Source organism: Bubalus bubalis, chromosome 3, assembly GCF_019923935.1.
Source record: "Bubalus bubalis isolate 160015118507 breed Murrah chromosome 3, NDDB_SH_1, whole genome shotgun sequence".
Lineage (NCBI taxonomy): Eukaryota > Metazoa > Chordata > Mammalia > Artiodactyla > Bovidae > Bubalus > Bubalus bubalis.
Genome location: NC_059159.1, coordinates 9,530,002 through 9,553,131, shown reverse-complemented (window position 1 = coordinate 9,553,131; position 23,130 = coordinate 9,530,002). Strand labels below are relative to the sequence as shown.

Below are 23,130 nucleotides of genomic sequence, written 5' to 3'. Positions count from 1 at the left end.
ATCTTGAGGCCCTGAGTCACTCTGACAGGGGAATGGTCATTTCAACCTGCTGGGGGTCCTGGGCTCCACAGGGCCGGTTCAGGGAGGTGTGATGCCCATGTGAGAACAGATGGAGAAGCTCGGGCTTTGAACACAGTCCCTGGGGGGAGCCTGTTGCTGAGCACGTGTTTACTCTGATCCATGCATAAAGGTGCACACTTTTTCCTTCTGCCTTGGGCCCCAACACGGCTCAGCCCAAGGGGCTCTGCCCAGGGCTGCTCCCTCGCCTGTAACCTGCCTTTTATAGGGCAAGACAAGTATAACGGGGCAACATAAGTCGTCTTTTACTTTTTACCTTCCACTTACGGTGTCTGTCTTTTATCAAAAGACAGTGCCCACATTCACCATCTGAGTTCATTGCTGGCCTAGAAATGATCATTAAACTCTGACCCAGCTGATGCAAGTAATCGCAAGCCTAGAAAAAATCCCACGTGGTTATTGTGCCTGATTTATTTTGAACACATGTTCAGTGGGATAAAATAAGCCTGAAATTAACCTCCTCCCTGGCTTTTAAAGATGGGCAAAGTTCCCTGCTTGCACCGTTAGAGCGTTCAGCTGTGGGATGAGCCATTCCTGGGAATGCCACTCTGACCATGTGTCCTCCATGCCCCCAAGTGAACATAGAGGCGGGGGCCTCCTAGGACCAGCGAATGGCTCTACCACCAGCACCAGTGAGGGCAGCCAAGTAGATGCCAAAGAAACATGTGTCGGATGAATATCTTCCCAAATCAAGGTGGCGCTAGTGATGAAGAAGGGCTTCCCTGGTAGCTCAGTTAGTAAGGAATCTGCCTACAGTGGAGGAGACCCAGGTTCGATCCCTGAGTCAGGAAGATCCCCTGGAGAAGGAAATGGCAACCTACTCCAGTATTCTTGCCTGGAGAACCCCAGTGGGCAGAGAAGTCTGGCGGGCTGCTGTCCATGGGGTCACAAAGAGTCAGACACAATTGAAGCGACTTAGCATGCGTGTACAAATGTTGCTCAGACAATTCGTGGGGCAAAGCTCCCAGTGCTTGTCTTCGGGCAGGTTGGGGGGGCCCAGGTGGTAGGGGCTGTGATTCTGCCATGGACACAGGACAGAGGAGGCTGGGAAAGGAGGTACTAACCCCCAGGCCCACAAGAGGAAATGCCCAATACATGCTTACAGACGTCCTAGTTATTCAAATATGCTGAATATATGAATGTGTGACTCAGAACCGTCATAACCTCGGCTGTGAAAAGGTGCCCTGGTGGTGCCACGTCACCACTGCCCATGAGAGCCCTGCAGGCCTTGTCATCTCGAGCCTCATTGGGCACCTGAGCTGCCAAGACTGAGAGGGGGGTACCTCTCATCCAGGGTCCTTGGCAAGTAAGGGAATCCACCTTGTGGTCCACTATGGCCGGCAGCCTCCTCTTCCCCTGGGTCGCTTCCACCAGGGCACTGGGGAGTGAATGGGCCTGCCTTGTCTTTGTAGCCGGAAGTCAAGGCCTCCATCAGCCTCTTCATGTCCTACGTGCACACGACCGTCAACGAGATGTCCAAGGTGTACCTGGCCACCGAGAGGCGCTACAACTACACCACACCCAAAACCTTCCTGGAGCAGATCAAGCTGTACCAGAACCTGCTGGCCAAGAAGAGGATGGAGCTGGTCGCCAAGATCGAGAGGCTGGAGAACGGGCTGATGAAGCTGCAGAGCACAGCCTCTCAGGTAAGAGGAGAATGGGACCACGGGACGAGTTTCCGGAACCATCCCCCAGATGTGTGACATGTTGGTAAGGGGACCAGGACCCCCGCTTTGGGGAAACTTCCACTTGTAAACCAGAGTGAGGGTGTTGACCGTGACAGTGGATCCCAGATCCTCTCGGGATGCTGAGGCCAGGTCAGGCGCTTCCTGGGGGAGGGAGGGCCCGAGTCTGGAGGGGTTTGCTCATCCCAGCGGGTGCAGCTCTTGAAGGTGGGTCCATCCTGGGGCACCGTTCACACTGCTGTGCCCCGATGGAACAGTGTCTGCTGTACTTCCACGCCACGTTAATTTTTTAGTCTTCTGCCTGGTTTTGAGTGTCTTCCCTGGTGTAGCCCGGGCTCCCTCTTTACTGCCCACTGTTGGCATCCCCCCAGGGGGCCTGGTAGACAGCCCGCAAGTCCCTGCCTCCCGGCCAAAGGTGCAGGTGGGGAACGACCCCCGACACAGGCGGAACTACATGCGTCCAGCCACCCCTCGGGGGTCGAGAGGGGCACACAGTGGTGGGGGATGTCCAAGAAAGTGCTTACAGGAGCCGAGAAGTGGCCTGCCCCCTCCCTGGAGAGGAAAGAAAGAGGAGCCCGGCCCAGCGGGCGTTTCTTTTTCCCCAAATGTACCTTCCGGAAGTGGTCCTAGGACACAGTGAATGAGCTCAGGAGAGGGCAGTTACAGCACCCGAGGGGCTTCCCCAGTGGTAGAAATCACCCAGATGGGGAAGGATGTCTCACCCCATCACTCACCACTTCCCAGTACCCCCTCCACCCAGCCTCTTGGGGCCTCACCCAAGCACCCAAGGGAGCATTTCATCCCCAGCCCCCAGCTCTCACAGCCCCACCCACCAGCCTCCCCACGACTCCTCGGCACCCCGGCCACCGTGACTGCCGCCTCCCCAAGCCTCGGGAATGGGTCTCACACTTGTGATGCCCCTGTGTACACAGCTGGTGCTCAATGAATACTTACCCTGGAGAAGCTGAAAAAGCGCGGAGAAATGCACCCCAGGGAGCAGTAAGCAACTGGCCGGGACCCCAGCCTGCCCGTCTCCCTCACCTCCCCCTCCAGGTGGACGATTTAAAAGCCAAGCTGGCGGTTCAGGAGGCAGAGCTCAAGCAGAAAAACGAGAATGCGGACAAGCTGATCCACGTGGTGGGTGTGGAGACTGAGAAAGTCAGCAAGGAGAAAGCCATTGCTGACGAGGAGGAGATCAAGGTGGAGGTCATCAATAAGGTAGGCGGTGGGCAGCTCCGCTCGGCCAGGCGCCTTCCCCGAGTGACCAGTATCTCCCTGCGGGCCCTGGCAACCCAGCAGGACCCCTGCAGGGAGGGCACCTCCCCCAAACGCAGGGCCCCCAGCTCAGCAGAGGGCTGCCCTCCCAGGGCCCTGCAGTGGCATCTCCTGAGCTGGTAAGAAATGCAGGTTCCCAGACCCCGGTTCTGCTGAACCGGGTCTGCATCTGAGGGACACGCTCATATGAGCACATCAAGGCTTGAGAAGATGGCCTCAGAGCCCTGGGCCTCAGACTTCCTACATCAGGAGCCCCCAGAGGTTCTAACACCCCCGACTCTGGTGTGCTCCACGCTGAAGGTCCCTGTGGTCGGGCTGATTTCTCATCACCCGTCTGCGTGCCCCTTGCATCATCAGTCATGCCTCTGCCTGAAGGTCTAAATTAAGAGCCTCAGTAATTGTCTGCTGTCTCTTGAGCGGGCCTGAGTCAGCCTCCTCCCACGGCCGACAGGAGGGGGAAGCCTGAATCCTTCCCACCAGCGCTGGAATGAGGGAGGGTCCCAGGAGCTCTGCTCGATCCCTCACGGTCAGCTGCATGACCACAGCCCTGTTAGGGTGGCCGGAAATGTGCCTGATGTCTCAAAATTAGCAAGTGATACAGCCAGGATCCGAGCCAGGGCCCACACCTGCGCCTTGAACCCTGGGACCTGCCTTTTGATACTCACATGCAGCTTAACATCTGGGCGCCCACCCCTCTCCAACCCCGGATCCCAAAAGGACCCACCCAGACGTACTCAGGGAGTCTGGGGGCTGCTCCCGGCACCGCCGGCCAAGTCAGTGCCTTCCACGCCCTGTTCCCTGAAGTCGGGCACAGGGTGGGCTTCTCCAGGAGGTTCTTTGCAGAGGGACCTTCTTCCTTCTGTCCATCCTCCCCCATGTCCAACACAGCTCCCAGCCCCCACAGCCTTCTTCGTCTCCCTCTGCTGTCACTCAGGTCCTGATTGATTGATAGGAAGCTTCTCCCAATCTCTCTGGTGCCTGGAAGCTCAGAGAGGTTCTTCCCAACCCGAGTGAATGCATGCATGCGTGAATGAATGGATAGATGTGTGAATAAGGGTGTTCTCACTTTAAGAGGAGGATGGCCTGCACCTCCGAAACTGGCCCAATCTGGAGGGATTCCACAATGGCACCAAGAGACGAGGCCTCAAAGCCCTGGGGAGTGGCCTGCATAGGCCCAGGTTTCTCCTCTGGGCCTGGAAGCTGGAGCCAAGAGAAGGCAGTGTTCCCCTTCCTGAATCCCAGGTCAGCTGACGGTCCAGCACCTTCTGACCTGAGTGTTTTGGGGCAAAGGAGCCAGGAGGCATTGGGGGGGCAGGAAGGTGGGCTCCAGACAGTGACCCAGAGAGTGAGAGCAGAGGGGAGCGCCCCTCCTCACCCCTCCTCGCCACCCTTCAGAGTCCCCTTTCACACACGCCATCCACATGGACCCCAGCATCCATCTTTCCCATCTGGCTTCCTTCCAGAATGTCACTGAGAAACAAAAGGCCTGTGAAACGGACCTGGCCAAGGCAGAGCCGGCCCTGCTGGCCGCGCAAGAGGCCCTTGACACCCTGAACAAGGTGAGGGCAGGAGGAGGAGGAAGAATCAGGGACTGGGACCCCCGAGCTGAGAGGAGATGGCATGGGGTCATCGCCGGTACCTCCCGGTCCCGCTCGGGGCTAAATCCCCACTCAGGTCCGTCCACCTGTCTCTGCAGAACAACCTGACAGAGCTGAAGTCCTTCGGGTCCCCCCCGGATGCCGTGGTCAACGTCACGGCTGCTGTGATGATTCTGACCGCACCCGGGGGCAAGATCCCCAAGGACAAGAGCTGGAAAGCTGCGAAAATCATGATGGGCAAAGTGGACACCTTCCTGGACTCCTTGAAAAAGTTCGACAAGGAGCACATCCCCGAGGCCTGCCTGAAAGCGTTCAAGTGAGTCGGGGCTCGGGTGCCCCCATGGGGTCCACCCAGGTCTCATCCTGTCGGGAGCACATCATGTTCAGGCCCCGTGTGGTCGTGAACCTCCTCCCACCTGTCCCTGGCCCCACACCGCGTGGTCCCAAGGGAAGCCTGTGCTTGCTGGGGGCAGGGCAGGGTCTTGGGCAGCACAGAGAAGGCAGGACCCCACAGCCAGCAGGCCAGAGTCTGGGTGCATCTACCTGGACCTGGCTGCCAGGGCATCAAGGTGAAACGTGATCCCAAGCCCGGGGGGAGCCTTATCACCCTCTGTCTCCTCAGCCTTGGTCGATCTGGCTTCTTAAATGGCGTGAGGGTAGGGGTGGATTGGAGGGTGGGGTTGGAGGGGTGGTCTACCCACCCCCTTGGTGGTGCTGTGTGCAGGGATCACGCACAGGACCCTGCTTTTGCTCCTGGCACTTTAGAAGTAGCAGTGAGTTTTAGCCTTTTTGTAGCTTGTTCATAATTTGTCCCAGCTGTGCACGCATGTAGTTATTTTTAGTCCCTTATAGTCTCTTTGCATTTGTTGCTCAAGGAGACACGTGTCCAGGTGCAGTCTCTGCAGCCAAGGGCCCCAGGTCCTAGTCCGTCTTGAGGTGGGACTTGGAAAGGATATGTAGAGTGGGCACTTCCACATCTTGCCCCGTAAATCCAGTAACACCCGCATTGGTGAGCACTGCACCTGTGAGCAGGCTTCCCAGGCAGCACTGATGGCAAAGACCCCACCTGCCCGTGCAGGAGACGGAAAAGACACAGGTTCGATCCTTGGCTCAGGAATATCCCGTGGAGGAGGGCACGGCAATCCACTCCAGTACTCTTGCCTGGAGAATCCCACGGACAGAGGAGCCTGGGGGCGACAGTCCACGGGGTCACAAACAGTCGGATACGACTGAAGTGACTTAGCACGCACGCACTTGTGAGCACTCTGTGCCTAGCCATCCCCCCCAACCCAATTTCAGGGCCAAGCTGACCTGACCCCAAGCGAGAAAGGGAGGCCTTCCCATGACCCCAGTGAGCCCAGGTGAGACCCCAGCCTCTCGGTTCCATCTGTATCAGAAGAGAGCTGGACGAATGAAAAGCATTTGATGACTAAGGACTAGTGTAAAGTTCAAGAGAAACACTTCCAGACTCGCCTCCAGGAGGTGGTCTGTGTTAACATTTGGCATGTTTCCTTTCAGTCTTTTTTCTAAAGATTCCCCCCTGGTAGTTGAAAGAATACTGTGTATATGCAATTATCTGTTCTGCTTTTTATTTTTTTACTTAACATTGCAGGAGAAAAAAATCTTTTCCCTATCTTGTCAAAACACTTGATCTGTTTCTTTTTTTTTTTTAACCACAGATGAATTGTAATTTACTTAACTATACCTGTGCTGTTGAGGGTCTAGGCTGTCTCCGCTTCTGCCATCATAAATAGTGCCATGATACATGTCTTCACCCAGCAAACTTCGCAACTGCCACCTCCCCATGCTGTCTGGAGTGTGCTTAACAGATGCAGACCCACCGCCTAAACAGAGTGTAAAAAATGCCAGATAGAGGAGGTGACGGGCTGTGTTCCCCACCTAAACTCAAATCACACTTCAGTTACGATTTTTGAATCATCCATTCAGAATTCCTTCTGCAGACAGCTCAGTCCGTTAACGCTCAATGATGTCGCCATTATTTTTAAAACACTAGTTTCTAGAGCTTCTTAGCTGCATCTGCGGGCACTGTTCCTCATCACTTTTGTAAGATAACACCTTAACGTCACCTCTTTGAAGTCTCACTTGTATGTAGAGCCTTAGCCTCACCGGTGATGCTGGAAAACTGGGCACTGGTTCCAACACTTCCTGTGGGCATAAGTCTGGGCAAGTTGCCATCCCCCGAACACCAGTTTGCTTGCTGAGGGCCTGAGTGGTTGCAGAATGAAAGTGAGACCAGCTATAGAAGCAGCAGGGAACAGAGAGTTAAGGCGGGGAGTGGGGGGTGGAGGGAAGCAGCTTTTCTTCATCTTGAAATCACTACTCCTTTTCCCTTTCATAGGCTTCCCTGATAGCTCAGTTGGTAAAGAATCCGCCTCCAATGCAGGAGACCCTGGTTCAATTCCTGGACCGGGAAGGTCCACTGCAGAAGGGATAGGCTACCCACTCCAGTATTCTTGGGCTTCCCTTGTGGCTCAGCTGGTGAAGAGTCTGCCTGCAGTGTGGGAGACCTGGGTTCAATCCTTGGCTTGGCACGGGAAAGGCTACCCACTCCAGTATTCTGGCCTGGAGAATTCCATGGACTGTACAGTCCATGGGATCGCAAAGAGTCGGACATGACTGAGCAACTTTCACTTTTTTTCCTTTTCATACCCTTAATTCCACTCCAGAGTTCTGAGTTTCAGTCTTGTCTTCTTTCTGTGATCATTAAGACACCAGAATATAGTAAGTTAAATGTTCTGCTCCTCCTATGGCTCATAATGGGCACCGGAGTCGCAGACAGATGTGGAGCTGGAGGCAGGTGCAGGGTGGCGGGAGCCTGTGTCTCCAGCCTGCTGTCGCTCACTCCCCAGGCCCTACCAAGGCAACCCGACCTTCGACCCCGAGTTCATCCGCTCCAAGTCCACGGCTGCCGCGGGCCTGTGCTCTTGGTGCATCAACATCGTCCGCTTCTACGAGGTCTACTGCGATGTGGCCCCCAAGAGGCAGGCCCTGGAGGAGGCCAACGCAGAGCTGGCCGAGGCCCAGGAGAAGCTCTCCCGCATCAAGAACAAGATTGCCGTGAGTGCAGCCCGCAGGCGCGGCCGGCCACCATCTCCACCTGAGAATTACTGAGCATCTGATGTGGGGCCCGGAACACCCTGGAGGCCGCCTGCCTCGGCCGTGCTTGTGGCCCTCAGGCCCCTCAGGGATCTCAGCCCTCCCAGGGCTCAGCTGCTTCTACTTCCGGGAAAGCCAGGGGCATTCCGATTTCAAGGCCTTCCCACCTTGTCTTTCCAGGAACTCAACGCCAACCTGAGCAACCTGACGTCGGCATTTGAGAAAGCAACAGCCGAGAAGATCAAGTGCCAGCAGGAGGCTGATGCCACCAATAGGGTGATCTCGCTGGCTAACAGGTACCTTGCCCCCGCACCCCATCACAAGACCCATCCTGTCCTCAGACCCACCACCCCCAAAAGGGATGAGCCCACAGAACAGCCTCTGGTGGGATAAGCCCCGGGTGCAGCCCCCACTTTCTGAGCACAGAGAGTCATGAGGATTAACCCTTGGAGGTCCCCAGGATGCCTACCTGGCCTCCGGTGGGATGTGGACTCACCTCTGCTGGGACAGTCAAAGGTGGTCTTTCAGTCACTGGGAGGAAGGGCTGCTCAGGTGATGCCAGAGACACACCTCCATGAGCCTAATTGGGCATCTGTACTTCTGCAAACCTGGCCCTGCTCTTGGACGCTGGGTGTGCCGTTCAGGGTTGAGGACCAGCCCTTGGGCTAGTGGCCTGAGAAGCACGAGGCACAGCCTGGAGTCCTCACCCCACTTGGGGCCAGGTGGCCACCACCGGACTGGCTGGTGCCCAAAGCGTGTGCTCAGCTGTGTCCAGGCAGCAGCCTCGGCGGTCAGGTCATGTGGTCAGATAGCATTGGAGTGCATGTGAGGTCAGCACCCTGGGGAAGGAAGCTCAGCATCCCCAACCACCCCAGAAAGCATTAGTTTTGCTTCTCTGAAGCGTTTTCTCCCCCAAACTCCCCACAAAGCACATTCGCTCCTTAACCACTGAGCAAAGGAAGGCTTTGAAGCCACGAGGTCCGTGGTACAGATGGAGGCACAGCTTTCCCGGCCCTCCAGCCTGCCCTCCCTCCTGCCGGGAGCACGGGCTCCTCTCTCATCCACTGACCCCCGGCCCCCACCTCAGGCTAGTGGGAGGACTGGCGTCAGAAAACGTCCGCTGGGCCGAGTCGGTGGAGAGCTTCAAAGGCCAGGGCATCACACTCTGTGGCGACGTCCTGCTGATCTCTGCCTTCGTCTCCTACGTGGGCTACTTCACCAAGAAGTACCGCAACGAGCTGATGGAGAGGTTTTGGATCCCTTACATAAACCATTTAAAGGTAAGAGGTCCCGTGGTGTTCATCACTCAGGATGTCTGGGGAGGTCCGTGGGGGAGGGGAGGGCAGAACCAGCCAGGTCTCACCGTCACTCCTGCGATGAACAAGGCAGAGGCTGTAGGGTAGCCAGGGTGCAGAGGGTGGCCTGGCGCAGACAATGCTGACATCCTTTCTGGCCAGGTCCCAAGCTGCTGCGAGCGGCTATCTGCCCCGTGGCCCAAGTGTTAGTCAGAGAGCCGCTTCTGCCTGAGCAGTGAGTCAGGCCACACCGCCCCCCTCGGCAGGTCCCGATCCCGATCACGAAGGGTCTGGACCCCTTGACCCTGCTGACCGACGACGCAGATGTGGCCACCTGGAACAACCAGGGGCTCCCCAGCGACCGCATGTCCACGGAGAACGCCACCATCCTGTGCAACACGGAGCGCTGGCCCCTCATCGTGGATGCCCAGCTGCAGGGCATCAAGTGGATCAAAAACAAATACGGCAGCGAGCTGAAGGCCATCCGCCTGGGACAGAAGAGGTGCGCGGTCACCGAGGTGGGCGGGGTGGGGGCTCCAGAGGCGGTGCCAGCCCGTTAGCTCGGCCAGAAGTCTGCAAAGCCCACTCAGAGGCTTTCACTTGTTAAATGAATGGACGGGTCTTTGGAAACAAACACTGGCCCACGGGGGCGTGGATTTTCTTAGTTCTTAGACCCCGGGGAATAGCACCAACAGTGAAGAATCGAACTCGCTGCTCCTCTCTCCCCATTCGCTGCCGCTCCTGCAGGGGCAGCGCTAACACCTCGACCCCCGCCTGTGGTGGTCGTGCCTGCTCGCTGGCTGGCTGGGAGGCTGCGGCCGGTCGTCTTGCCATCTCTTCTCATAGATGGGAAGCAGTGCCCATAACACAACTGCTGGAGAGCCTTCCCAGGGTGCGGGGCAGTGAGAGGAAACGCAGATGTGCAACGTTTAGCTCTGCAGCCACAAAGCAGTTCCATGTTCAAACCTCTCCACCTGGGGGTGATTCACACAGAGAGCCCTGTGCTCCCCTCCGGAAGGACCCTTTGGGGGAGGAACGAACTACTGGCCCTTCAGTCATCTTTCCTGTCCCTCCTGGGGCACGCAATTGCGTGGTCACCGGGCCCCGAGGCCCTCACAACCTGATGCTGTGCCCACAGCTACCTGGACATCATCGAGCAGGCTATCTCAGAAGGGGACACCTTGCTCATCGAGAACATTGGCGAGACCATCGACCCAGTTCTGGACCCCCTGCTGGGCAGGAACACGATCAAAAAGGGAAAGTGAGTGACAGGTTCCCCAACGTGATGGTCCTCAGCGCCGAGGTCTGGCCTCCAGACGGAGAGGGAGGGCAGGGCCTCTCCTTTCCTTGGAGCCGCAGGGGCTTCAGCACAACGCCGATGGGCGTGAGCGGAGAAGGCCCCTGGGAGGGGCCGCCGGGAGATCAGTGGTGAGTCCACATCCCAGTTAGGGAGGAAGACCTACACCAACACGGCACCAGCGATCGCCTGCAGACGGCCGTCCTTCATGGTCATCTTTTCTCCTGTTTTCGTGCATTTTGCAAATCTTGAACCAGTATTACTATTTCTTCCTATTTAGCTGAGATTCATACAACGTAAGTTAACCAAAAGTAACCAATCCAGTGGCATTCAGGACATTCACGCCTGGTTTCTCTGAGTATCTTTTCAAGCTGTAGTAAGCACGCATACTTCGTTCTTTTTACAGCTGAATAATATTCTATCCTGTGGATCTGCCACATTGTGTTTATCCATTCATTGGTTGATGCACTGAGCTTATGTTACTTTTCTAACATAAAAACGTAAATCAGCTTTAAAAATGTAAAGGTCGGAGTCGACCTGAGCCGCCTATAATTGCAGGGGTATGGGCAGAAGCCCAGAATAGAGATGACAAATTTGCTGATATGCTAGATTCTGAGGAAGGCCTGGCCTGAGTGGTGATACCCAGGGGTGAAATTACAGGCCCCCCAAAAGTGAGCTCAGCCAGAAATGGGGTAGCAGAGGGGAGAGCCAGAGAGAAGCAGCCCCCACCAAGGACGAGCCAGCCCACATTCCTGGCTGCTCATCAGATTCATCCAGGAAGCTCCTGGATGTCCTGGTGTTCTGAATTTGGGGGCCAGTGTCTTTCTGACGTTAATGGCCTTGGGGGGCAGCCCAGGCCTGAGTGTTTCTTCAGAGGCTCCCACATGAGTAAGACATGCAGCCAGGGCTGAGTGAACTCTCCTATTAGACCAGAACAGACCAGCCAGAGAAAGAGCAGGTACTTTCTCTAGAAAGGCCGGTGGCACCCCAAGAAGGAAAGGTCTACTGTTTTCTTTTTTCCCAAGTTTCAGATTATTCATCAGGGTGAGCCCCGACACAATACACCATGATTTTATGCGTTTGTTTTTTTATTAAAATTTTTTTCCTTTTGTTATTTTGGCTGCATCGGATCTTAGTTGAGGCTTGAGGGCTTAACTCTCCCTCGGCAGGTGGGATCTTAGTTCTCCTACCAGGGATCGAACCCGCATTCCCTGCTTTGGAAGGCCGATTCTTAACCCCTGGACCACCAGGAGGTCCCAATTTCATGTACATTAGAGGGAAATGGTTTCCTGGTTAAGTGGGAAATTGTGTAGATGGCTTCTGGAAGACCTTCATTCTAAGCAGCTTTATAGTGAAACATTTCATTTAGAAGTCCAGACTGTCCTCCCAGGCTGGCGGGAGTCCCAAGGGAGTTTGTGCTGCTGTCCCAAGGTCACTGGGGGTTGGGGGGCCCTCCTAATACCACCCTCCACGGACCACAGGTACATTAAGATCGGCGACAAGGAGGTGGAGTACCACCCCAACTTCCGTCTGATCTTGCACACCAAGTACTTCAACCCCCACTACAAGCCCGAGATGCAGGCCCAGTGCACCCTGATCAACTTCCTAGTCACCAGGGACGGGCTGGAGGACCAGCTCTTGGCCGCCGTGGTGGCGAAGGAGCGCCCAGACCTGGAGCAGCTAAAGGTGTGATGGGACGGGAGGAGCAGGGCGGGCGGCGGCTCAGACCGAGGGGGCAGGTCTCCAAGACTCACACGTCCGGTGACTCTGAAGGGGCCCCCGCTTGTCACACCGAGTGTGCTTTGTACAACAAAATGAGTCACTCCTCCTCCCCAGCTACCCCCAAACCTGATTCTAAATCAAGTGACAACTTCACTGAGAGAACAGGAGTCCACAGCGGTGCCCCGGACGCCCAAAAGCACTGAACTTCTGACCCACAAGAATGTCTCTGCCACCAGCCCCAGTGTACCAGTCCCCTCCTGGGCTGTCTGAGCCACACCTGTGGGCTCTCAGGGGTCCCCGGCCCCCACATCTCCCACTGTGGTTCCCACACCCTTGCTGACTGCTCATGACAGGCAGCTGCAGGGGCCTCGGCTAAGCTGTTGAGAGGCTCTGAACCCCCGAGCGCCCCCAAGATGGGGAGGCCAGGCCGTGCCAGCAATTGAGTTCCCTTCCCGGGTCTCTGCCCCTCTCGCAGGCGAATCTCACCAAGTCCCAGAATGAATTTAAGATTGTTCTGAAAGAGCTGGAAGATTCTCTGCTGGCCCGGCTGTCGGCCGCATCAGGGAACTTTCTGGGAGACACTGCCTTAGTGGAGAACCTGGAGACCACCAAACATACGGCCAGTGAGATTGAGGAGAAGGTAAGAAACCGTCTCGGGGACCCACCCCCTCATACCCCCAGCCATAGCACACAGCGGGCATGGCAGGTGGGCCGATGGTCATTGAGAAGAGAAGCCACAGCCTCACCGGGGCCCCAGGACAGGGTGGGGGACACGGATGCCCACCAGGCACGTCATCTTCATCTGCTGATGGGCATTCAGGTCATTTCCGTGTCGTGACTATTGTGAATAGTGTTGCTATAAACACAGGGGTGAATGCATGTTTTTGAATTATGGTTTGTCCAGTTATATGCCCAGGAGTAGGATTCCCGGATCATATGGTAGTTCTCTTTCAAGTTTTTTGAGGAATCTCCGTACTGATTTCCATCGCGGCTGCACCAACTTACATTTCTACCAACACTGGGAGCAGCAAAGGTTTCCCTTTGTTCCACATCCTCTCCAGGACTTGTAGGCTAAATTTTTAATGAAGGCCATCCTGTGTGGTGTGAGGTGACACCTCATTGTAGTTTTGATGTGTATTTTTTTTCTAACAGTCAAACGGTGAGCATATTTCCATGTGCCTCTAGGCGATCTGCCTGTCTTCTTTGGAGAAAGTCTACTTAGGTCTTCCGCCCTAAGTGACTTTGGTTTGTGACTGCTTGTTTCAAGGTGCAAGAGGCAAAAATCACAGAAGTTAAAATCAACGAGGCGAGAGAGAACTACCGGCCGGCCGCGGCGAGGGCGTCCCTGCTGTACTTCATCCTGAACGACCTCAACAAGATCAACCCCATCTACCAGTTCTCACTCAAGGTGCGGCTGCCTCCGGGCCCGGGGCTGCGGCCCTCGGGGTCCGGGCTGCAGGTGGCCATGAGGGGCGGGAGCCGGGGCGCCAGGTCTGACCAGCACCAGCCCAGGGAGTGAGGGTCCGAGCAGTGCCCCCAGACCCCGAACCCCAACAGAAACCAACCAGAGCCTGCATGGGCGGCATGGAACAGGCTCAGGGGCCGTCCCCAAGCCCCTGCCTCTGGTGACACCCCCAGGCCTTCAACGTGGTGTTCGAGAAGGCCATCCTGAAGACCACCCCCGCCGACGAGGTCAAACAGCGCGTGATCAACCTGACGGATGAGATCACCTACTCGGTGTTCATGTACACGGCCCGTGGGCTCTTCGAGCGCGACAAGCTCATCTTCCTCGCACAGGTGGCGTTTCAGGTAACATCCAACCTCGGTGCCCTGGGACCCGGACACAAGGAACCCCCAGGGGCAAGGTGGGGGGGTGCGGGGGGCACTTCGGGGGTGCTGGAGATGCAGAGCCTCAGGCTCCGACTCAGACCCAGTGGCTCCAAGCCCACACTTTAACACCATTCCTGGTGACCAGTGGGTTTGAGGCACTGCTGTGGGATACACCTGAGTTCATCCCAGGGAAAGAGCCCTGATGGGAGCCATCGAAGCAGAGGGAAAAACCCAAGCGAACTTTTTGGCCAACCCAATAAAAACAAATGAGGGGCTGGTCAGTGTTTCCCCTGCAAGTTGGGGGGCGTGCGCCCCTGTCCGCCCACCCCCACCCCCCACACAGCTGCGGCACAACAGCTAAGCCAGCCCCCCCGCCTCAGGTCTTGTCCATGAAGAAGGAGCTGAACCCGGTGGAGCTGGACTTCCTCCTTCGGTTCCCATTCAAGGCCGGGGTTGTGTCGCCCGTGGACTTCCTGCAGCACCAGGGCTGGGGTGGCATCAAGGTTGGTCTCAGACCCTGAACACTGCGTTCTCTCCCTGCCTCGCTCTCTTTCCTGCCCAGCCCGAGTGTGTTTACTAGGCGCTCAGAGCTGGATGTTTAGGAGAATGGGGAAGGACTGGGGAGTGATGGGCTGCCTGCCAGCTCACGGGGACCCTGCCGTCCTACTGGGTCACAGCAGGTCCATCATCACACCCCTGCAGGTGGCAAACTGATCCCCCTACTCACCTCCAGGCAAGTGGGCAAAATGTCAAGGTCTGAGTCAAAAAGACCAGAGGAAGGTGGTCCCCTGGGATGAGCAGGCCCCCCCAACATTCCAAAGCCCCCCCCATCCAGAAAAGCAGCCGAGAGTCACATCCCTAGATCAGATTCCTCCTCCCTCATCCCAGCGCTTTCTCTGGTTTGCCTCCAGCCCCCAGCAGCTCATCGTTTGATCGGTCAGGCATCTCCCAGAGCCTAGGGGCAGGGTGCCCTCCTGGGACAGACAGGGGAGAGCTGAAAGTGTGGTCTGCCCCCAGGCCCTCTCGGAGATGGATGAGTTCAAGAACCTAGACAACGACATCGAGGGGTCTGCCAAGCGGTGGAAGAAGCTGGTGGAGTCGGAAGCCCCAGAAAAGGAGATCTTCCCCAAGGAGTGGAAGAACAAGACGGCGCTGCAGAAGCTGTGCATGGTGCGGTGCATGCGGCCTGACCGCATGACCTACGCCGTCAAGTGAGCGCCCTGCCCCGGGGCCCCTGCCACTCCCACCCCGCCCACCAATCCCCGTGCTGAGCTCTTGGGGCACTGGGGTCTCCAAAGGTGGCCCATGGGACTCCCCGCCTCCCCCGACGCTGGGCGAGAATGCCCTGAGCTAAGTGACAGGAAGACAAGACTCCCTGGGTCTGCTGCCAAGATTGAAAAAAAAGGCCTGGGTGCTAACGACCTGCACGACCACACGGGGTCCTTGTAGGATGCCGTGGGGGGGGGGAAGTGGCAGAACCATCAGTATCGGAGGACATGCGTGGCCGCAGTGACCGGACTTCAAGTAAATCTTTTATTTTTACGGCTCATTTGCAAAGGGAACAGTTCTGATTTCGTGAGCAACCTCCCTGGACCTGAACCACCTCCAGGACTGGAAACGTAACCATCAAGTTTCAGCTCCTGGCTCCTTTCACTCCCCAGAGCACAGAAAGACTCCAGGAATAGCAACCGCTGTAACACACGCACACCAACCCGGGCAGACCACTGTGGTGTCGTGGGGAAAGGAGGAACCAAAGCAGGCCCCGTTCTCTTGGAGAGGCTTCTTGGTTTTCCACTTGTCCCAGTGGCCTGAAAGCTACCAGATTTCCCAAAAGACGCCCACGTCCCTCGTAGAATTCCCCTCTGACAAAGCAAAGGCCTGACTCACCCACCGGTTGCTCACAGACCAGTTCATTTCTGTTTTGCTTTGTTTTCCTGGGACGAAAGAGGAACAGGACCCGGAGGGGTTCTGGGCGCAGGAGGAAGCAGGTAGAGGGAAGCCAGACATCACGTCACAAGGGAGAGAGCAGGACCCTCCTGGGCTCAGCACCAGAGGAAGGATGGACAAAGTCTGAGGAAGACCAAGGGGAAGGGCACTGGCCATCCCTCGGGACGCCGCCCACCGGGACAGCTGAGCACATGTGGGTGTCCAGACCCACTGCCCCCAGAGCACTCATGAGTCACCCAAGTCACACAGGAGAAAGGGCACCGGGACCATGTGGGCGACCGTGAACGCCAGGCGCTCCCATGTCATGCTCCGTGATGGAGGCGAGGAGAGCAGCTTCACCTCCCCAGTGAAACAGGGGAGCAGAGCTCAACAGCAAGGAGATCCAGGTCCAAGTCCATGGCGAATAATAACAACACACAATCGGCAAGAGCCCGGGCACCGGGCGCCAGGCACCCCAGAGCCTCCCACCCAGGTTCACTCGGCCCTCCACCAAGCCCTGGAGCCCAGTGCCTTCCCTCCTCCCGTCCACAGGCCCCAGGAGAGTCACTCGCCCATGGCAGAAGGGGTGCTGGCATCAGGCCCCCCAAAACACCAGCCGGATCTGTACACCTGCCACCAAGCAGGCCACTGGGGGTGGCTCTGGTACCCACGTGTCCACGACGCAGCGCCAGAGCAGCAGAGCCCAACCAGAACCAAGTGCCTGCTGTTCTGTGTCATCAATTCATCCGCAGAGAGTGACCATGTGGCCCGGCCACGTCAGGAGCAGCAGTGAGCTCGTGACATTCCTGCCCCGGGGTGGGACTTGCTACGTCCCAGACGTCCTTCCCGGGCAGGGATCCCCACAGTGACGTTCCAGGTCGATTTCAAAGGCAGGAGGTGAACACGACTGGAGGCCTTAAGCAGGAGCCCCCCCAGCCTGGGGTCAGCACTGAGCAGGAACCCCCCCAGCCTGGGGTTGGCACTGAGCAGGAATACCCCTCTACTGGCCTGGGGTCAGCACTGAGCAGGAACCACCCCCCGGCCTGGGGTCAGCAACGACTCGGGAGTCTGTGCAGAAGCCAGTAAAGGCCAGACTACAGGGTGGGGGTGGGTGCAATGAGAGATGTCACTCCTGCGGGAGTAGGAAGGCCCACCTGGTGCCCGCCCGCTAACTCCCTGTTGACTCCGAGGGATGCTTTGACATGACCAGGCCCACCTGAGGGTCTTCACGATGCTCAGAGCCTCAGGTCGCTGACCCCTTGGGAGTCATCTCTTAAGGAGGCTGCCGTCCTTTCCAAGACCACACTGGACATAAGTTTAGCTCCCGTGGTTCATTCAGACAAGTGAGCTCAGCCACCTCTGGTCAAGAGGCAGGGGCAGAGAGCTGAGATGAGATGCCCAGGGTCACCCTAAGAGGGACCTCGACTGACCCCAGCCTTGTCAGGGTCAACACAGAACCTGGGGCTTGGAAGAGAGAGGTGCTTATGTGAAGAGAATTTGGGATTTTTCTGTGACTTGCCTGAAGGTGCATGTTTTATGGTCCTTGGAGCTCATCGAGGCGGCTCTAATGTACATGTCCTTCCTCCGCGGGCCTCTGGGAGATCACCAGGACCCGTAGATGGGTCTGGGTCCTGCTCCTTGTTGCTGCCTGGGTCTGGAGAGCGGACAGGAAGTGTGCAGGAAGCAGGAAGTCTCTAGGGACAGGCCTCTTCCTTGGGAGCAGAGGTGTGGTCACCTGGACGCCGTGGCACCTTGAGTCCCGTCCTGGCTGGCCCTACACACCTTTGAAAGTGGGGGCGAGAGCCTCTCACCTGTCCACGTGCAGGTGGACGGGAGCCAAGGGCGCCCCAAGCAAACACCACACATGGCCTCCCTGCTTACAGGAGGCGTCGGCAGAAACTGGCTTTCCACCTGGAGACCCTTCTCTGCCTCAGAAAGTCCCCCAGGGAAACAGGCCCTCCCCTTCGGGTCTGACCAAGTGTTGTCCCCTCAGGAACTTTGTGGAGGAGAAGATGGGCAGCAAGTTCGTGGAGGGCCGGAGCGTCGAGTTCTCCAAGTCCTACGAGGAAAGCAGCCCCTCCACCCCCATCTTCTTCATCCTTTCCCCAGGGGTCGACCCCCTGAAGGACGTGGAAGCCCTGGGTAAGTGTGGCCAGCAAGAGGAGGCATCACAGGTCCAAAGCATGGCGAGAGACCCCTCCACTCCCAGCAGCAGGGCAAGTGCCTGACATGCAGCAAGGAATGCTGCCGGGGTCCTGTGTGCCGCTGGTGGGGCTGCGAGGGGGTGGAAAGACGGCAGGTGGTCCCTCCCTAAGTCACACACAGAACTGCCGGACGGCCTGGCACGCCCACTCCCGGGGACATTCCCAAACACACACTTCACAGGGACCGGCTCTCACAGCGGTCAGAAGGCAGATCTTCTGGCCCACAGGCCCACCAGCTGATGAATGGCTGATCCTACGGAGGCGAATGCATGAAAGGCTCTGTGGAGACACAGACATAAACAACAGATTTATGCACATGGGGAGAGGGGAGGAGAGGCTGAGATGTATGGACAGAGTGACATGGAAACTTGCATTACCATATGTAAAGAAGCCAACAGGAACTTGCTGTCTGTCTCAGGAAACTCAAACAGGGGCTCTGTATCAACCTAGAGGAGTGGGATGGCAGGGAGCTGAGAGGGGGGTTCAAAAGGCAGGGGATATAGTATACCTATGGCTGATTCCTGTTGACGTTTGACAGAAAACAACAAAATTCTGTAAAGCAATTATCCTTCAATAAAAAAATAGCGCTGACCCACCCTTGCAACATGGACGGCAGAGAGAACGTTGTGCCAGAGGCAAGGAGCCATGTTCTACAATTCCTTGTCTCTGAAACGACGAATCCATAGAGCCAGAAGGCAGATTAGTGGTCCCCAGACGCTGGGGGGTGGGGGCAGCGGGATGGGTACAGGGTCTCCTTCTCGGATGATGAAAATGTCCTGGAACCAGAGAAACAGTTGCACAACATTGCGAATTATGACATGTCCCTATTAGAGATGGCTTTCAAAGTGGTACACTTTGACCTTATGTCAAATTTTAAAAGAGGGTATGGAATTCCAAGCTGTGGATCACGGAATCTGTTTTTGTCATTCAGCCTTCCCCGTGCTTTTCCTGTTTTTCTTCAGGGAAAAAACTGGGATTTACCATAGACAACGGGAAACTCCATAACGTGTCCCTGGGGCAGGGACAAGAGGTGGTGGCCGAGAACGCCCTGGACGTGGCAGCAGAGAACGGACACTGGGTTATCCTACAGGTGCGGGGGAGAGGGTGCCCATGCCCCTGTGGGTAAGGGACGCCCGTGCCCCTGGTGGGAGGGCTCCCCAGGGCCTCAGCACCCGAGGGGATTGGCCTGAAGGCCAGAAGGAAGGGATTCGCATTCACCAGCCTGGCTGGGACTCCTGCAGCCTCTGAAGCAGGGCTCGGGGCAGGAGTCTCCCACACCAAGCACGGCTCCACCTGGTCAGCAGGTGGCCTGGGGTGTCACCGCTGTCCTGGTGATGCAAGTGTGGATCCTTCAACAGTGAGAAAGACATCCCGCCTCCTCCCCTGTGCAAGCTCGACTGCCCCTCCTTGGCCCTGCAGCCTGTCCAAGCCCCCACCCTGGTCCCCACTGGCCCCACTGCAGGCCCGCCCTGGGTTTGACAGACCCTGCAGCAGGGCAGACCTCAGTCCACGGGGCCTGGCCTGGCCCTGTGTGGGAACCCCGGGTTTAAGTCCTTCTCTTAGTTCATTTTCTTTTACAAAAACGATCTCCACTGCAAGTCCAGTTACCATCTGTCAGGAAAGACATTACCTCACCTTCCCCACCATGCCCGTGACTCATCTGTTTTGTAACTGGAAATCTGCGCCTCGTAATCGCCCTTCCATTTCTCTCCTCCCACCACCCCTCTGACAACCACCTGTTTGTTTCATCTATGACTCTCTTACGTTTGTCCATTTGTTGTTTGGATTCCACACGTAAGTGAAATCATATGGTATTTGTCTTTCTCTGTCTGACTTCTTTCACCGAAGCATATTCTCTAGGACTGGCCACGTTGTTGCAGATGGCAAAATTTCATTCTTTTTTAGGGCTGAGTAATATTCCATTGTGTGTGTGTGTGTGTGTGTGTGTGTGTGTGTTACACACACATATACACATCTTTTTTGATATTATCATGCACTCTGATTTTATATTTTAAATCCCATGATACATTATTGCTTGTTACAGTCAAGAGATATTTTTAAATTTACCCACATATTCACCCTATCCAGTGCTCACCGTTCCTTCATGTTTTGCTGTGCTTCTGTTCTATCCACTCACCTACTGACGGGCACTTAGGTTGCTTCCACACCTTGGCAGCTGTAAACAAGGCTGCTGTGAACATGGCTACGTGTATCTTTTGGAATCACGTTTTCATTTTCTTGGATAAATGTCCAGAATTGGGGTTGCTAGGTCACAATATAGTTCTATGCTTCATTTTCTGCGAGGAACCTGCAAACTGCTACCCACAGGGGCTGCACCAATTTACAATCCCACCAACAGTGCACGAGGGTAGCCTTTTCTCCAGGTCATTGCTTTCCACCCAAGCCTCTCAGAGGAGGGGCGGGGACCATGTAATCTCAGCCCTGATGCTGGGTGGAGGGTGGGAAAGACTCACCGAGGCTGGAGGCCCTGAATTAACTGAGCACCAGCCTCGACTCCGGGGCCTCAGTCACTGGGTGAGATGACCCAGCGTGGCCAGTGCCCCAGGGAAGGGCAGACGGCAGGGTCGGGGCCGCTGTGGAGGGGCCTGTTCTGGGGAGGAGCGTGCGGGAGCTGAGCCCTGGTCTTGGCCGCAGAACATCCACCTGGTGGCCCGGTGGCTGAGCACCCTGGACAAGAAGCTGGAGCGGCACAGCACCGGCAGCCACGACGACTACCGCGTGTTCATCAGCGCTGAGCCGGCCCCCAGCCCCGAGAGCCACATCATCCCCCAGGGCATCCTGGAGAACGCCATCAAGATCACCAACGAGCCGCCCACGGGCATGTACGCCAACCTGCACAAGGCCCTGGACCTCTTCACGCAGGTGGGACCCCTCCCCTGGGACCCCTCCCATGCTTTTCACCAGCACTTTTCCCCACTGGGACCCCTCGACAGATGTCTGCCCCTGATCTGGCTTTCTGGCCCCAGGCCTGCCGCCCCAACAGAGCACTTGGCCTCCGGGTGGTGCTCGCAGGCCTGAGCCGGGGAGGAGGACACCGCTTAGCTTCCAGAAGCCTCTCTGCTCAGAGCCACCTACAAAGACCAGTTAAAATCTCACCTGCCCAGAGAGAACTAGCATTCAGACTCAGGGCTGAGTCTGCCTTTCCCTGGGGCCACCTGCTTTCAGAAAGGCTTTGCTAAACATCCCCTCCCCCTTCACAGGTTGTTTTTGGAGAGTCTGGGGTGTGTAGACGATGAAGAAATGTTAATAATTGCACAGGAATTATATTGGGGAATATTTTATTAGGAAGAAGTATCAGTAATTTGACTTGTATCCTACACTTACGTGATACAGCTGCATTCAAAGCAAAGACAAGCAAGCATTCTCTACTCGACTTTACAGACCAGCGCAGAGCAGTCAGTGGCCTTAGGGCCCACCCCTATCCTCCACCCACCTTGCACTGCCCGTGAAGCAGCCAGCAAAGATGGCCTGGCCCCGCCGGGGCGCCTGTGTGGACCCCACCTGAGCCGGGTGTGTCCTCCCGCAGGACACGCTGGAGATGTGCACCAAGGAGATCGAGTTCAAGTGCATCCTCTTCGCCCTGTGCTACTTCCACGCCGTGGTGGCCGAGAGGCGCAAGTTCGGGGCCCAGGGCTGGAACCGGTCGTACCCCTTCAACAACGGGGACCTCACTATCTCCATCAACGTGCTCTACAACTACCTGGAAGCCAACCCCAAGGTAAGGGCCAATCTGGTGCCCGCCCGCCCGCCCGCCCTTTCCATTGCTCTGTCTCATGTTTAAGAGACGTTCCCTCGGGTCCATAAGCCAAAGGAAACCTGACTGCATGAGGCTCCTCGTGACCCCACCCGACTGACAGCATGGTTAGTACCCAGGCCCTGGTCGGCCCCTCCAGCAGTCCTCAGCTGTCTGGCAATTTTTATGACTCCACGAGGGTCAGCATCTTTGGGAACCCGCTCATCCTGCACCTGAACAGGGATTCCCCCAGAAAGGCCAGCCTCCTGGGCAGTGTGGTGAACTGGGAGAAGCCGAAGAAGGGTCTCGGGGGCTGCAGGCCTCCCCGGTCAGTGTCTGGAGGCAGAACACAAGATCAGAGGGCAGGCCAAAAAAAAACCTCTCTGGAGACACAGAGCACTTCCTTTCGTTCTTGTTGAAAACGGAGACAAACGTGTGAAGCGCTATGAAAGCCGCCATGAGGGCTGCAGAGAGGCAGCTCAGCCAGGAACTCTGGCCAGAGGGCCCCAGCTGGCCTGTCTGTGGCACAGAGGGGGGACTTGCGGGCGTGGGCCTGAGGTGGGGTGAGTCCACACGTGACCAAAGCCAGAGGCGGCCACGGCCTGGGGAACCGAGAGCCGCCCAGCCTCCGGCCTACTGCGCTCCTCTCGGGATCTCCCACGTGGAGCGGGGCCCTGGCACAGGATCTGTCTCTGTGAGCCCCCACCAGGAGGCGGCAGAAGGGACCCCATAAACCCTGTGGTTTATGGGGAGGAGGAGGGCTCCTCCGCACTCCTGCACGGCAGCACCTTCCTACGCTGACTGCGGTGGACATTCTGCTGGCCCACAAGGCTCCCAGGGCACCCAGACTGCTGGGCCCAGTGCCTGAGGGCCGAGACAACCTCCCCAAGGATGTCTGAAGGCCTGAGGCTCAGAGCACCCCCTCCAAGCTTTGAGAGCTAAGAGACAAGGGGTGGAGAATACCCCCCGCCCATCGTTAAGAAAGCTCAGACGCACTGGGAAGAGGGGAGACCTGGGCCAGCTGTCCTCAGACCCTGGAGGAAGCGGACCTCCCAGGACGGCCGCCACCCAAGCCTGAGACTGGAATGTTGTTTGTTTGCTCAGTTCCTGGCAAAACACCCAACCCCAGACAAAGCAGGAGGGCACACCGGGTGGAAGCCGCCCTCCTCGGGGAAGGGGACGGCAGTCTCCGTTTGCAGGCGCTGGTGAGGGTGGGGGTCACCTCACCTGCGACAGGGTCTGAGCTGCACGCCAGCAGCACATCTTACGACACTAGGCACAAGTCAACAGACGCAGGAAGACGTGGAGAAAGAATTGCATCATCTCAGTAGCTTCGTCAGAGGAGTTCC

General features: G+C 57.0%; 1 protein-coding gene across 4 annotated transcripts in view; it reads left to right on the top strand.

The window, feature by feature from the left end:
* DNAH17 (dynein axonemal heavy chain 17) overlaps nucleotides 1-23,130 on the top strand; it is a 99,284-nt gene that overhangs the window by 70,174 nt on the left and 5,980 nt on the right. For 2 of the 4 annotated variants that reach the window (XM_044938628.2, XM_044938627.2), the window contains exons 57-75: nucleotides 1,491-1,724; nucleotides 2,817-2,981; nucleotides 4,502-4,597; nucleotides 4,735-4,952; nucleotides 7,507-7,714; nucleotides 7,934-8,049; nucleotides 8,841-9,033; nucleotides 9,315-9,550; nucleotides 10,187-10,309; nucleotides 11,827-12,031; nucleotides 12,543-12,707; nucleotides 13,335-13,475; nucleotides 13,706-13,876; nucleotides 14,278-14,400; nucleotides 14,915-15,108; nucleotides 17,817-17,965; nucleotides 18,990-19,117; nucleotides 20,683-20,910; nucleotides 21,575-21,766. In XM_044938628.2, the coding sequence (XP_044794563.2) occupies nucleotides 1,491-1,724; nucleotides 2,817-2,981; nucleotides 4,502-4,597; nucleotides 4,735-4,952; nucleotides 7,507-7,714; nucleotides 7,934-8,049; nucleotides 8,841-9,033; nucleotides 9,315-9,550; nucleotides 10,187-10,309; nucleotides 11,827-12,031; nucleotides 12,543-12,707; nucleotides 13,335-13,475; nucleotides 13,706-13,876; nucleotides 14,278-14,400; nucleotides 14,915-15,108; nucleotides 17,817-17,965; nucleotides 18,990-19,117; nucleotides 20,683-20,910; nucleotides 21,575-21,766 (3,285 nt within the window). Of the gene's footprint in view, nucleotides 1-1,256; nucleotides 1,385-1,490; nucleotides 1,725-2,695; nucleotides 2,982-4,501; nucleotides 4,598-4,734; nucleotides 4,953-7,506; nucleotides 7,715-7,933; nucleotides 8,050-8,840; nucleotides 9,034-9,314; nucleotides 9,551-10,186; nucleotides 10,310-11,826; nucleotides 12,032-12,542; nucleotides 12,708-13,334; nucleotides 13,476-13,705; nucleotides 13,877-14,277; nucleotides 14,401-14,914; nucleotides 15,109-17,816; nucleotides 17,966-18,989; nucleotides 19,118-20,682; nucleotides 20,911-21,574; nucleotides 21,767-23,130 lie in introns of those variants that run through there. The other 2 variants (XM_025279614.3, XM_025279615.3) reach the window with 2 other exon arrangements.